Source organism: Podarcis gaigeae (assembly GCF_964106915.1).
Source record: "Podarcis gaigeae genome assembly, chromosome: 12".
Lineage (NCBI taxonomy): Eukaryota > Metazoa > Chordata > Lepidosauria > Squamata > Lacertidae > Podarcis > Podarcis gaigeae.
The window spans coordinates 58855429-58871238 of record NC_139688.1 but is presented as its reverse complement, the minus strand read 5'-3'; the positions used below and the strand labels follow the sequence as shown (position 1 = coordinate 58871238).

General features: G+C 43.1%; 1 protein-coding gene across 7 annotated transcripts in view; it reads right to left on the bottom strand.

Annotated features, from left to right (window-relative positions):
* HECW1 (HECT, C2 and WW domain containing E3 ubiquitin protein ligase 1) overlaps window positions 1-15810 on the bottom strand; it is a 192074-nt gene that overhangs the window by 16881 nt on the left and 159383 nt on the right. For all 7 annotated transcript variants that reach the window (XM_083706240.1, XM_083706237.1, XM_083706236.1 and 4 more), the window contains 7 exons: window positions 13652-13757; window positions 11930-12026; window positions 9402-9485; window positions 8016-8125; window positions 7305-7425; window positions 2539-2652; window positions 1754-1906 (listed from right to left, as the gene is read on the bottom strand). In XM_083706240.1, the coding sequence (XP_083562366.1) occupies window positions 1754-1906; window positions 2539-2652; window positions 7305-7425; window positions 8016-8125; window positions 9402-9485; window positions 11930-12026; window positions 13652-13757 (785 nt within the window). The remainder of the gene's footprint in view (window positions 1-1753; window positions 1907-2538; window positions 2653-7304; window positions 7426-8015; window positions 8126-9401; window positions 9486-11929; window positions 12027-13651; window positions 13758-15810) is intronic.

Sequence of the window (15810 nt, the reverse complement as noted above, 5' to 3'; positions counted from 1 at the left end):
GAGTTCTTCTGTGCTTGCAGGGGCAGGGCACTTTCCTACATATGAGTAATACTGTTGATGTTCAACATTAACCAGATCGTAATAATTTTCCCTGCCTGAACTAAAGCTTCTTATTGTGGAGCAAGCCCCTTTGCCCTGAAATTATGTATACACTATAGCTTACAATTGTGCTCCACAGTTGTGCCTGCATGGAGTTTCCTATCATGAACTGAGAAAGGTGCCTACATAATGGCTATGCATTGTTGAGCAAGGTTGTTTCTGTTGCCTTACTATTGTTGAGGGAGCAATGAGAGTCACTGGCAGGACTGGACCTGCAGTCAGTCCAGAATTTCTTGATCCCCTCTAGTCCTGACCCCACTACCACAAGTATGCTTGCCCTTACCTCGTCCAGCAGTGTTGCGGGCTGGTGTTGCCCTCCTGATGCAATGTGGCGACAGGGCATCTTTCAGGCGGCAACCATTGGCCACCAGAGGCTTACAGCCTACCTTGAAGGCTGTGGCTGATAGGCCAATTTGCGGGTAGGCTATCACCAGCAGGCTAGGGGGCTGGCAAAGCCCAGGGCACAGGCCCAACTGTGCCCGCAGGTTTCGCTTGGGTCCATTCCAGGGGTATATAAGAGCCACCCTCAACCTTATCATCCACTTTCTTGCCGGATCTCCCACTTCTCCCTCCCTTATATTCTGCTCTAGACCTTGCTATGGACATTGTAGGTCGCTGTATTCGGGGCCAGGCAAAAATTTTGTCATGTGGAAAATTGGCTCTTGCCTTGTGGCTTTGCCTATCTCATAGCAATCGTTACGACTTTGGTGGTTTAGGCACTGCAGACACACATTGCAGTGACTGATGGGGCATGAGAGCAGCTTGAGGGAAACTCCCCCACCCAGCCAGTCAGCACTCTATCGCCACTGAGCACACTCAGTCCTGGGGAGGGGGGCACTCCTTGGGCTTCCCCCTAAAGCTTTTTTCCGCTTCTGCAAATATTGGGTTCCCCCTGCAAATCTCCCTCTTGTAAGTGGATGGTACTCTTTCAGCTACAGTACATGGGGATGAACCCTCACTCCTGAACGTTGGAAATAAAAGGAACAAGTGAGACCTGCGACAAAATCTTGCCATCTCTTGTTCTGGTTTCTAGCCATTCGGTTCAATGCAGACCCCATCTTTCTTCCCACAACAGCCAGTCAACATTTTTTGCCCACTAATCATGGTAGTCCTCATCGGGCAGTTTTTTTTTTGGGGGGGGGGCTTCTTTTAGGAACTTTTCAGAAAGATTTTTAGACTTTGTGGGGAGAGGAAACCTCACCCATGACAAGAACTGAAAAGTATAACAGGAAGGAAAGGGCCTGAACATAGCACCACCTTGTGGTGCTTGTGGAAAATACAAAGATGTTTAGGTGTACATGTTATTTTATATGTATATTACAAAGACACACACACACACACACACTCATAGGTCAGGGAACTGTGGTTCATTCTAAGCAGAAGTTAATAAAACATGATCTGAAACCATGGCTTAAGAAAAGGGAAATCTAAAGAAAAAAAGAGGGTTCAGAAACTAGTAAAAAACTTAGCTTAGACAGGAGAGCCAGGAGGAACGTACTGTCTGTGTCTAGACGGGAGGAAAAACTGAGGGAGTCCAGCCTGCTTCCCACAAGTCTTTGCACCTGTCTAGTGTCTTGCGACACCCATTTCATTGGATACGATGTCCCACAAACTAAAATTACTGTTACAAATAGCACCTAAACAGGAAGCTTACCATTCCAGGTGGTTTTCTACAAATGCTGACATGGGGCTGATCTGTACTGTGTAAGTGTCATTGGCTGAATACTCAAAGAGGCCATAGTATGGATTGAAGAGCTCCTGAGACAAAAGGAAGAAGAACTCTCGGGATGGGCCGCTGTAGTCCAAGCTGGAAAAAACCCACACAGGACAAACACTTTTACAATTCATACACGTTTCATGACACAAGGTGCTGTTGTCTCCTAATCAAGCCTATGCAGGTACTTATTACTTTCAATCTGTGTTGTGAGAAGATTGTAAATCTATTCAGATAAAATACTGGAGTGTATCCCTATCCAACCTAACATTCTGTTTCTAAATAAACAGTACAAACAACAGGGAACTCAGAACTATTAATCTGTAAACTTTCCATTTGTGGCTATTTATATGGCTTCACAATTCATAAAACCTGATTCCAAAATTTTTTTAAAGCAGTGATACTGCCACAAAGCTGTATAGATTTTGTTTGTTTCCACTATGTAATTGGAAAGGAAGAAACAGGGGAGCTATTGCTGGCATAGAAGAACCATGCATGCCCTGGAACTCTAACACTTCTGCTGTTTTCTGAACTGGGCTGACTACTTCCAATGTGTCTAGAATGATGAACACTAGAAAGTGGACTTTTAAAAAATTCTAATTCTGTGCCAGCTGTATTGGGTGCCATATTTCATATGAAGTTCAGTGCATACAGAACTGCAGAAAACAAACTTGTTTCAGCCATGGGGCTTAGCATATCAGGGGTTCAGACTTCTCAGCACCTACCCTTCCTCTCCAACAAATGTGACGTAGAGTTTGTTTCTTTGGAGCTCTTTCCGAGAGTAAGCCATCACCTGATTAAAAGTGCCTTCCAGCAGGTGGTCGCGCCGTATTATTAACCTACAATGAGGTAGAGGAAAGACAGCCAAAAAGTTAAAATTGGGACTGCTGGAATTTTAAAATTATTATTTTGTAAACATTGGTCACAGATAGTTATTATCATACCTTATCAGTTTGTGAAGAACAAACATGAAACAGTAAAAACCCATTTGACCCATTATTTTTCATCATTAAAAAGTTCCATGGGAATAAAAATGGGCAGACAGTGGCTCAATTCAGATGTCATAGCAAAAGTTCTTTGCAGAGAACCAATGTGAAAAGTGTGTGAGAAGTGTGCAGTTTTCTGCATAATTCATTGTGGGGGAGAAATTCAACTCAGTTCAGTTAAAGGTAAGCTTACCAAATTACACGCACATACACAAACACATACTAAATGCTAATTTGGGGAATAATCAATACTACTCAGGATCTTTACTGGAGATAATTGCATGCAGACACACTGCTATGACCATTTTGAATTATACCACAAAGTTAGTATATAATTATGCTCACAAGCGAGTATGTCTTGCTTGGGGAAATTAGCAATGACCAAATAAAACTGATATCACTGTGCTTGCTCCAGAGAGATGCTAATAACCACACCTGGGTTGATGTTATATATTTAAAAAGTAAGGCCCATTTTTCACCACATCTGGGTCCTAAAGAGGCTTAAAAAATTGCAACATACAGAACTGTAAACATTAGAAGCAGGGATCAAAATATCAGAACAGATTTTCAGCTGGTTTCATTCCTAGTTTTATTGGCATATGAGGACATTGGGGACTCCATACCCTCCAAGTGCCCCAATTTTCCAGGGACACTCCTGGAATTATGAAAGCCATCCCAGCTTCAGATTCAATGCCAGAATGTCCCTATTCCCCTACCAGCACCACCAGTGCTAAGCTTGGGGAGGAGGGTGAGCCAGCGCTTGTCCTGAGCGATGGTGGCAGTAGCTGCTGTGAGGGAGCATCCTGTTGCCTCTCCATGGCCTCTGCTGCTGGCCTCCTCCCTTGGGCAGCTCATAGTGGCTGCAGGAGAGCTGCCAAGCAGAGGCTGCCACCACTAAGGCCCAGCCCTGGGTGATGCTCTGGCTCTGAGGGGCAGGCAGAGTGCAGGGTGGGAAGAAAGGGGAGCAGAGCGAAAGAAGAGTGGCAGTCAAAACTGACTGAATACAGTGGTGCCTCGCAAGACGAAAAGAATCCGTTCTGCTAGTCTCTTCGTCTAGCGGTTTTTTTGTCTTGCGAAGCAAGCCCATTGACGGCTTAGCGGATTAGCGCTATTAGCGGCTTTTAGCGGCTTATCAGCTTATCGGATAAGCGGCTTAGTGGCTTAGAAAAAAGGGGGGGGGAGGAAAAAAAACCTGCAGGAACTCGCAAGACATGTCTTGCGAAGCAAGCCCATAGGAAATTCGTTTTGCGAAGCACCTCCAAAACGGAAAACTCTTTCGTCTAGCGAGTTTTCCGTCTTGCGAGGCATTCGTCTTGCGGGGCACCACTGTATGCCTATTTGGCAAATCTATAACAAATAGAGATCAAGAAGATGCAGACTATAAGGAGTACTGGAAACCCTTTGTTGAATATTTAAAGAATTATTGTAAACATGTAAAGACACAGGTCGGATCTGAATGAAGTACAGCAGTAAAATATGTGCTGGATAATATATATAACATAGAATAATCATAATATGCAGCAATTTTATAAAATAAGGGAAAACAATGGAGTGTTGGAGGGGGAGTCAAATCTGAAATGAATGTGAATTGGGAAAATATGTATCAAATTTGTAAACTTTTGAAACCTAAAATATATTTTTTTTAAAGAAAAGAAGGGGGAGCAGAGCAGAGCACAAGGAGTCTTTTTTATGCTTTGTGTGTCTGCATTTAATCCTGCTGCTTTCTAAATTTTATTTGTATTGGTGTATGTTTTTCTTTTTGTAAATCTACCAAATAATAAAATAAGATTGGGATTAAAGAATTTTCTCAGGATGGTGGAGCGTGTGCTGTGTCCCATTTGAGTAGTAGTGGTGACACCCGCCCTTCTTCTTCTAGGAAATGCTCAGGGGTGGGGGTCAAGGGGGTCAAGGAGGGATTGAGAAGTGTCCCTATTTTCATCTGAGGAATGTTGAGGCGTATGGGCTTTGTATGTTGGGCTTTTCATTAGCCCACCTGATTATGAGGGGCTGTGCCAGCACCTACTGTAGAAGGAGGCCTTTAGGCGACTGATATTGATTTTATCATTTATTGCATTCACATCCTACCCTTTTTTTGACCAAGGAGCTCAAGCTGGCATACATGGTTGCCCCCCCCCCGTCATTATTTAATCACAACAACAACCCTGTGAGGTAGGTTAAGCCAAGAGGCAGTGACTGGAATCAAGGTCACTCAGTGAACTTTATGGCCGAGTGGGGGATTTGAACCCTGGTCTCCCAGGTCCTAGTCCAGCACTAGAGTAGTTAGAACCACTACACCACACTGGCTCTTTTCAATCTACCATGGCTCCAGAATAAGTACAGTGTTTCAGCTGATAACAGAGGTATGCAAGATTCTTTAATATTCATATCATATCAAGCTGAAATGTCTTCCCAGATTGCAATGCCTGAACATGTCCCATAGTATGCCTACAACCTTCAACATATAAATGTATTAGGTAAGGAGAAAGGTTTTAGAAAAGTATCCAAATAATTTGACATGTATAGGAAATGCTTATTTTAAAATACAGAATTGGAATGGTCTAATTTCACATTCTTTTCAGCTCCCCTTCAATAGAAGCACTCAAGTGTTCAATAATATTTCAATCAATGCAGCCCTTTTAGGAACGGAACATTACCCTTTTCTGGATTCACCCCTTGAACCTGCATAGCAAGATCAGATGGCATGAGCAAGTAATCAGCAATTAGGGCTTCTCCTGGCTCAGGGTAGCATATTCTGCCCATGACACTCGTCTAGGTTTAATTGTTTAGTTTTCAAAGCTATGAAAGTGGTTTGGGACAGAAGCCAGGCTGAACTTTCAAGGCTGAGGCATTGCATATTTCTGACTATCCCTTGGAAAAGGGTATAGATAGGCAAGTCTGCTGCCAAACCACTCAGAATGTGAATTGCACAGCCCAGCATCAGAAAATTATAGAGGTCAGATCTCAAAATATTCAGAAAGCATGTTAAGCAATGCATGTCTTTAAGCCACAAAAGCTCCTTTCTCATAGGGAAAAGCAGATTTGAGAGGGGCAATTTGTACTGAATAATCGGGGAGAAGGAGAGTTTAAATCTTTTCATGCCTATCATCTTTTGAGTACTATTCCTCCCCAGCAGAGCTTTCTTTCTCTCTTTTGGTAACATAGTTTTTATTCATTTTCATCTTTATACTGCTTAACATGGTTGCATTGAGATATATCTTCAATCAATTTCCTTTATTCGACCGATAGTCAGAAATAAAACACAGAAATAAAACACAAGATATATCTTTGTTTACATTAGAAGATATGACATGCAACAATTACATAAAATCAAAATTAAAAGAACAAGAAACACTCAGATAAATATTTTCCCAACAGGGTGTTCTCTATGGGGCTCTGGAATGTATTTATTATTGAACACTGCCTGACACCTTGCAGGAGACCTTCTACTTCTATGGAAGATTCAGGACAGATAAAAGAAGGTCCTTCTTCACACCCGGGGTGGACCGCTCCCCCCCCTTCCTCTGCCCCTGCATACTAAAACTGTGGAACTCACTCCCCCAGGAGCAGTGATGGTTCATCCAAACTTCCGCTTGTCCCACCACTTCCCCCCAGGGAAACCCTCCTTTCACTGCTCAACTGTAGCAAACGTCAGTTGAGTTTTCGGCAGATTGATGTTTGTTCTAATTCAGCATTAAAGAGAGGGTTTGCCTGCGGAAAGTAGCAGGGCAAACAGAAAACTGCTTGGACCTATGCGTAGAAAGCATGGGAGAAATGGATGCTGTGGGAACAGCCTGATCCGAAAGACTATTCTTATGTTCTTATGCTGAAAATCCTGTCTCCATGGATAGAGCTACTCCCAGGGAGAAACAGCTTTAAACACAATCAATTTTCCTTACTTACATGTAATGTTGTAGTTTGGTCCAAGTATCAGCGATGAAAGTCAACATACACAGCATCTATATACAACATGTATTTAACTTCTGGACTTGTTATTAGACTTTTTATGGATTAGAAATCTTGCCTGGTTGCACAATTTTGAGTGAATGTTTTGAGTAAAAGGCAGCAGCAGCAGCAGCATTTTCTCTTAGCACATGTGCTTCAGCTGCACAATTGCCAGAAACAGGACTGTCCAGGGAATGTCTGTCTGGTATGTTGGGCTAGAAAGCCCTCCCTGCTTTCCTCACCCCAGTTAACTAGTAGCTCTGTGATCTCTTGTGATCAGAAACTGCCTACGTTCAGAACAATGGACCACAAATCACCAACATACCAGTAACACACCACTAGCATTCCCCCCTAGATGACACATGATGAGGGGGAGATTTTTCTTGCTTCCTATGCCCCAACCTACCCATCCTGAATGCTCAAAGATCATAAGCGCTTTCCTTTGTTTCCTGTTCTTGATTTGTCTCTGCCATTTAAACTGTAAACATTCCCAACAGGGCCCCTCCCCCCTTTTTACTTGTCCTCAGGAAAATAATAGAAAGGGTTCAATAACACACACTTACTTAATTTTACCTGGTCCCTGACCAAATCCTTTGGCTTCTAGTTTTCGGTAAAAGTTGCGAAGCTTGGCTTCAAAATCTCTCCTGTAAGGAGAGGGGGCTCTTGCACTGGCCCGCTGCAAGCCTTAGGAGGGGAAAACAGAAGACAGCATTTAAAGAAGCGTTGCAACTTCATACAAGCAATGTTTTCAATGAACATTTGCTAAGGCACCTTACACATTTATTTCACAGGGACAACATATGGCCTGTTTCAAATGTGTGGAAGCTGACACGCAATTGCCTAGGGGAGCATGTGCGACTGTTGGAGGGCTTCAAAAGGATTTCTTTCCATCAGAATACTCACCATGTTAGTTTCCTTAAGATTTTTAGGGCCAAACTAGATGTGGTTGGGGAGGGGTGCAGTACATTTATCGTTCATGTATCTGCCCTGTAGAGATACAAAGTGTTTGGGTGTGGGGGGGATATCTGCTTTTTTGCACCCAAAGGGACACATGCATGGAATGCCCGCTGAATCTCCCCCACTCCATTGCTTCAAAAGTACTTTTATTCTCTGTTTACATAATTCTATCAACATATCTTGAAATAAAAATATAGCCACTTAAGGGGAGGGGGAGACAACATGGTAGCCCCCACCCCTTTCTTCTATCACACAAAACATTTTGAGAAACAAGAAACAAGCATCTGACCAGATAATATTATTTCCCAGTGCTGTACCTGGAGAATTCTGAGGTGATGAGCAGGGTGAACAGCGAGGAGAAAAGCTGTAGCCAGGATGGAAAGCTGCTTGAAGAGGGATGTAAGACATAACGTCTTCTTCAAAAAGGCTGACAAGGTGAGAAATAGGAGAAGCTTGGTTCATTTGCATGTGACAAATGGACACAAATATGCAGTTTGGGGAATCTGTGAACTACAATAATTAATTTGTCCACCACTTTGTTACGTTTTAATAGGGAACATTCTATTGATTAAAATCTGTTGTTACGAGTTTCAAATCCCCTCTAGCCCTGAGCAGTCACTCCCCCAAAACAAGCAGACCACTCTGGCGAGACAGTCCGTGGGCAGATAGGGTCTTAGCCTGCGTACCAGATGGAGCTGGCAGACAGCTGCCCTGGACACAGAATTGACCTGCGCTTCCATGGACAACTGTGAGTCCAAAATGACTCCCAGGCTGCACACCTGGTCCTTTAGGGGCACGGTTACCCCATTCAGGACCATGGAGTCCCCCACAGCTGTCCACCCCCTGTCACCCCAAAACAGTACTTCTGTCTTGTCAGGATTCAACCGCAATCTGTAGGAAATAGCCTCAAAAAAGATTAAACAATAAAATTATCACTTAAAAAATTACAAATACAATTTAAAAAATACAGTTAAAACCACAATAAAATAGACCAATACAGATTAAAACGCATACAAACTTTCTAAACCAAATAAGAATGTCTCCAGCAGGCATCAAAAAGAATACAGTGAAAACAGCTGCCTTGATATCAGTAGGCAGGGAGTTCTAAAGTGTCGGTGCTGCCACACTTCCTCCTCCTACTCAGTCAGCTCTACAAATGATAAATAATACCAGAGCCCCATTCCCTGAACTGTCATGAGATGATTGAGGTTCCCTTAGACCTATCCTTTTCAGTCTATCCTTTTCTGTGAGTTGGGCATAGGCTCCAGGTTGCCCCATACCTAGGTCTAAAAACTGGACAAGAGAAGCCTTTTTATATCAGAAAACTATCAAAGGAGGACATCAGTTGATAGCCAACTGAGTAATACTCAGAGTAGATGTTATTTATTTCAACGGCACCGCTCAGAGTATGACTAATATTGGTTACAATAACCTAGAAGTATGAAATACAGACATACTCTTGCCAATACTTTCATTTTCTCTGAGGTAGATCTAGATTTTTTAAAAGCCAATTTACAAGTTGCATTCATTCTAGAGATGTTCTTGCCTCTCTTACGAGGAACTCAGCATCGACATTCTCTCAATTGTGCTTGATACATGCATAGAAATTCCCCCGGGTTAGGGGTGTGTATTGCTGGGAAGCAGCTGGAAGGGACTGCTTAGAAGCAGGATGAAACGTATACCGTTATTGCCAATTTTATTACCTCAGTAGTATTACTAAATCTGCATCACAGGACAACTTCTCAAGCCCATGTGTACCTTCTGTCCGAATGTAGTGGATCTTTTCCCTGTAAAGTGCACAACACAGAAGGAAGTTGCAATGGGACTAAGAAAAACATAGGTGTGCCTTGTTTCTGTAACACCAATTCTGTTTCTCTTCAAAAAGCCAATATAAAAATAGCTAGTGCTGAGAAATAATCTGAATCCTATAATCAATGTCTTGAGTGAAATCAATTTATATTCCATTGGATTTTCTTTGCAGTCCAGAATGTGTCAGAGAAGGGAATGATGTCAGATTGTCTGAGATTAAAACCTCACGTGAGCATTAGAGATAAATGTGAGAAAATTTTCAAAGAAGGCTGAAGAATGGGGAGGAAACCCAAGGCAGTAAGGAGGCAAGATGCTCAAAAGCTAAAGAGGAGGTACAGAGTGAGAAAGGGGTTGAAAAAGAAGAATCTGAAGGAAGTGTAAAGGAAAAAGATACTTGAGGAAAAGGAAAGAAGGGGCAACAGGAGTAGAAGGCTTTGTAAAACCTGGAAGTCATGTATGGAATTTCACAGTACTGGTGGTGGCAGGGAGACACAGGAGGGCACAGAAATGGGGGAAAGTAGGCATATTTCTGTGTGTCATGGCTTTCCCCCTTCTCTGCCACCTGTAGCCTGGCAATCTCAAGGGGATGATAAGGCTCATTTCTTTTTCTGAAGCAAAATTGTGTATCCAAAATAGCAATCACCGAGGGCCCACCTTTTAATGTTGCAATTCCATGTAATGTTAGCTTAGCAGCCAATTTCCCAGTTCTGAAATAGGAAGAGTGATTTGCAGATGGAAAGCAGCATGCATTGGAGAGAAAGGGTGCCTAACTCTCCTGCAAGAGCTCTCCCTCTGCCGACAGTTTTTACTCTTACTGGGTTTCTAGACCTTTGTTTATCTCAGATACAAGGGTCTAACATACATTTCCCCCCATGGTGGTGGGGGATCAGCTAGTGGAAGAGCAGTGAGTGGAAGAAAGGCGAAGCATAATTCCTTGTTGTCTCTTTTGACTAGTCTTCAGAACTAAATAAGACAAATTGGCAAGCAAGGCTAGAAAAAAAATGAGAGAATGGGGGTGTGTGTGAAGGAAATTGGGCAGGGGTGGGGGAAAAAATCTCACTACGAAAATCTGTTATATTCGTAATAAAACAGAATTTATTGATAGCTTAGACCACAGTGGAGTTTGCAAAAATTAACATCCTTGACAGGTGACAGTTAAATAATGCTACTTCCATCAGCTCAGGGCCTCCCTGAAAATCCCAATTCATTCCACCATGTGCATGTGAGAGCCCATTCACTAAACCTCCTGCTTTTGCTGCCTGTCTAGGACAGCAACAATGGAGTTTCTGAGGTTGTGTGTGTGTGTTAAGGCTCTATTGGAGGAAACCGGTTTGCTAGATCCATTTCAGTTGGGAGCTTAGGCCCGGTTTTGGCACAGAAACTGCCTTGGTTGCCCTGTAGGATGATCTGTGTCAGGAGAGAGACAGGGAAAATGTGTCCTTGTTAATTCTCATCAACTTCTCAATGGCATTCAATACCATCAACCACAGTATCCTTCTGGAGCGGTTGTCTGAGTTAGGGGTAGGTGGCACCCTTCTGTGGTGGTTCTGGTCCTACTTGGATGGTTGTTTCCAGAGGGTGATGCTTGGGGGGTGCTTTTCAGCCCCATGGAGCCTTCAATGTGGGGTTCCACAGGGCTCAACTCTATCTGTTCAACATCTTCATGAAACACTGAGTGGAGTCATCTGGGTTGTTGGAGTATGTTGTCACCAATATGCTGATGGCACAAAGCTCTACTTTTCCTTTTCATCTGCATCTGTGGCAGCGGATGTGCTGGACCATTGTCTTGCCTTAGTAATGGACTGGATAAGAGCCAACAAACTGAAGCTGCCAGGCAAAACCACTCCTCTTTCCCCAGGCCTTTGGCTAATTAAACAATCTATGGCCTTTTAAACTTGGGGGGGGGGGGGAGTTACTGTTTTGTTTTTATTTTATGTATTTTCTGTTTTTATAAAGTAAACCGCCCTGTGATCCTCGGATGAAGGGTGGTATAGAAATATAATAAATAATAAAAATGATAATAATTAATCACCTTGCCCCAACCATAATATGTGGCTGTTGGGCTGTGTTTGGCTCAAGTATCCAGGTTGTGACTCAAGTATCCAGGGTTTTTTTATTATATTTATACACTGGAACAAGAGGTTTATTAGACTACGCATGACTAGGGGTTATTCTGCTGTTATAAGCATTGCTTACAATCTGCTTTTCAGCACATAATGCTTTGCTGCTAAAATAACTGTATTAGTAGTCAACAATATTCTCCATATAGATACTTTATATATAGCAGAGATCTTGCTTAAACTGGAGACGCCAGTGAATGAATCTGTGACCTTGTGCACGTAAAGCACAGTCTACTACCAATCTATGGGTCCTCGCATTTTACATGCAACAAAAGAATTAAATAATTTAACTACAGCTGTACCTGAGTGCATGATTTCTTGCCAAACTTGGCTGACGCTCCTGCAGCATTTCAAAGATGTTGGGCTGGCGTAGAAATGCAACAATTTTATCATTGTATGCTGGATCGGGGGAAAGAACACAAACATTATAGAAATTTCAGTTAAAGACTTATTCTGTTGTTTTAGCATTTTTAAACATTAAAGCACTTGGGTGCCTTGGTAGAAAAGGTAACATGTAAAGTAAGTAAATAAATTTTGTTTAACAAATAATGAAAACTATTTTAAAAGATACATTGTTTATCAGGAGTCAAGGCAGAACACCCCCCCACCACCACCACCACCCCGCCCATCTGACTGGGTTGCCCCATCCACTCTGGGCAGCTTCCAGTATATACAAAAGCATAATAAAGCATTAAAACTTCCTAAAGCAAGGCTGCCTTCAAAAGTCTACAAAAAATTATATGGTTGTTTAACTCTTTGACATCTGCCAGCAGGGCAATCCACAGGGGGGGTGAGACTACCAAGCTTCACTTCTCGTAGTAAGGGAACCGCCAGAAGGCCCTCAGAGCTGGACCTCAGTGTCTGGGGGTGGAGACGCTCCTTCACGTACACATGTACAATACAGATACATATATATCACTGTAATAGAATAGTCACTCCCTAGTGCAAATAGAAATACTCCCTATAGGAGTACTCCAGAATGCCCATACTTATGGATGCAAAGGATACTGTACATCCCATTTTCTGCCCAGGAAATAAGGGATTTATAATCCAACCTAGGATTCCCTTGTGTAAATAAATGATGCTTTTGACATCATTTGCCACCCACCAGGCAGTTCCTTGGCAATTTCTAGGCTTCAGGGAACTCTTCCCTCCTGCAACCTTTTGCTCTTCTCCAAGACACTTGGAGAAGGAAAGCAGGTTTAACAGGTAAAGGAGTGGAGAGATACAAGCCAATGAAAGCTCAGCTGAAGAAGGCCTGCTTCTTGGGAGGTGGGTTTTTAAATACGCCTGGTGTTAAGTTGTGGGTGAACATATCAGATGACACAGTGATTTTCCAAACAGCTCTTGTTTATTCACAGGTCAGAACAGAAGTGAACTGAAAGGTTCAACCAGCCTGCTTATATAGAGCTCCAGTACAACGTAATTGTAACAACTTTCTGTAACTATCCAATCACTGAACGTCACTTTCGATCCCTTATTTGCATATATGGACCTGAGTAGAAACTATCTACAGTATCCCCCTGCTGGCCCAGGGTGAGAACTTCGGTACATAACACCTGGAAATTCCTAGAGCCATCCAGGCTGCCTCACCTAAGGGAGCGGTTTATTTATTCAAAGCCCTTTTATCCCACTTCATCATGTGTTCGAAGTGACTTGCGTATAAAGGGCTTGAAGTAAACGTTCACCAAAAGGTGTAGATCTAGGAACCTGAGTGAATGCTGAAAAGCTGCAACAAAGAAGGAGGGAAGCTATGATTTGAAGTGGAAAAGCAGCAGGCAGGAGGGGGTACTCAAGCCTTCTCCTGCCCCCTACTTTTGCTCTGCAAACCTAGATGTGACGCACCCACCCACTCCAATGGAGCTGAGAGACTTGTTTCAGCCATTCATCCTCTCTTCCTCTGCATAGGATCACAATGAAAAAACAAGAATACACAAAAAATACGCAAGATGCTGTTTTCTTCCTGTGGGGAGAGACTTATAAAGAGCTACAATGTAAACTCATTGAAAAGCAGCCATACATACCCAGAGGTAAAGACTCATGATGGTGCTGATTTCGAATTGCGGTTACAAGACTGTTGCCTGGCCTGGTCAACAGAGAAACTCCTCTGTTTCGAGAGACCTCTGACGCCTAGAGGGATAGAACCATAGAATTGTAGTGTTGGAAGGGACCTCAAGGATCATCTAGTCCAACCCTGTACAATCTTTTGCCCAAGGTGTGGGGGAGGGAGGTGCGAGTTGCCCTGAGATTAAGAGTCTCACACTCTACTGACTGAGGGGTTGCTAGTAAAATACTTTGTGTGACTTCATAAATAGTTGTTGGTTTTTTCTGTGTGTGTGTACTTACAGGCAAGTAATGTTTATCTGTCGGACTATAGGTAGAACAGGAAAAAGTGTTTGATGGTTTTGGATGGATTTGGAAAACACGAAGAGTACCATTATGTTATTAATTGAAAGATAATGTTACTAATGACCGGAGTTTAGCTGCACTCCTGCCCTGTACACATCAGTGGCTCCTAGCCATGAGGTCTACCACCTGCCACAAGACAGGCATATGCTCTTTCTGCTGAGGTCCTGCTTGTGGGTTTCTCACAGGCATCTGTGAGAAGAGGACGCTGGACTAGATGGGCTACTGGCCTGATCTAGCAGGCTCTTCTTATGTTCTTATGCTTTACTTGCCCATAAATCCCAGTCATATACTAATCCAGGCAGACACAATATGCATGTGTTCCCAGCCGCCTACACACATAACAACCAGACATTCAACTCTTATCCTTTATCCAGTAGACAAGACTGTATGCAGTAAATTCTTTTCAAAGAACTGTAATCTCACCAAACATCTGTTGGGAGGTAAAGGGAGAGGGGCTGAATTTAGCTGATACTCCCTCTTGCCAACAGCTGTTTAAGTATGACTGCTTTCTGAAGAGGATGTATAATAATAATAATAATAAATTTTATTTATATCCCACCCTCCCCAGCCGAAGCCGGGCTCAGGGCGGCTAACAACAATAAAACAGTACAACTGTACAACACAACACAACACTCTAAAATCATTCCTTATAAAATTAATTCAAATCAAACCAATGTCAACGATCGTGCCAGAGCTCCGCGAAGATTGCCGAAGGAGGGAGTCAGGCTGTGCCCTGGCCAAAGGCCTGGTGGAACAGCTCTGTCTTGCAGGCCCTGCGGAAAGATGTCAAGTCCCGCAGGGCCCTAGTCTCTTGTGACAGAGTATTCCACCAGATTGGAGCCACAGCCTCAATAGCTATGGACTTCCCATTTGGATCAGGGCTACTCATTCTGTGTTCAGGGTTTCAGCCTCAGACAGCTGATTTTTCAAAATCAAAAATATTAATAATTATCTACAGCATTTGAGAATTATTGCAATAAGAAAATGCACATATTCAAGAAGTTGGTGTTAAATTCAAGGTTTCAGGTGTACCTATTCAATTTCTGTATCACAGTAAAGCACAGTTCTTTTAAATTATCTATTTATAAAAAGTAGCTACCGTATTTTTCGCCCTATAGGACGCACCGTCCCATAGGACGCACCTATATATTTTTTTTGTGGGAGAAATAAAGGGAAAAAAATTATTCCCCCCCCCACAGGTGCAGGGCTGGGGCGGGGGAAGGCCGAGCTTCCCCCAACCCCAGAACGGGAGCCAGAGCGATGCCGAAGCTGAGCGCACATTCGGGAGCGCAGGCAGCTCTGCGCAACCTTTGGGAGCCCGGCGCGGCTTCGCGCCGGGCTCCGGAGGATTGTGCAGAGCTTCCTGAAGCCTGGAGAGCGACAGGGGTCGGTGCCCACCGACCCCTCTGGCTCTCCAGGCTTCAGCGAAAGCCTGTATTCACCCCATAGGACGCACACACATTTCCCCTTCATTTTTGGAGGGGAAAAAGTGCGTCCTATAGGGCGAAAAATACGGTAAATGTGACAAATCACTTCTGAAAAGGAGAACATACATGTAGCATATAGGTAATGAGGAACCAGCCAATATAGCAACGTATGTATTGAAAAAGAAAATGCTGCACACTAATGAGAGAATTTTAAAAAGACGTTGCCTACTATTCAAAATAGAAACACGCTGTGTACTGCCTGCTAAGAAAGGAAACTGCCTGCTTTTGATTCCCGCTCTTTTGTATGTGATAGGCACCATTATATCAGTCTCAGTGGAGTTATTCCT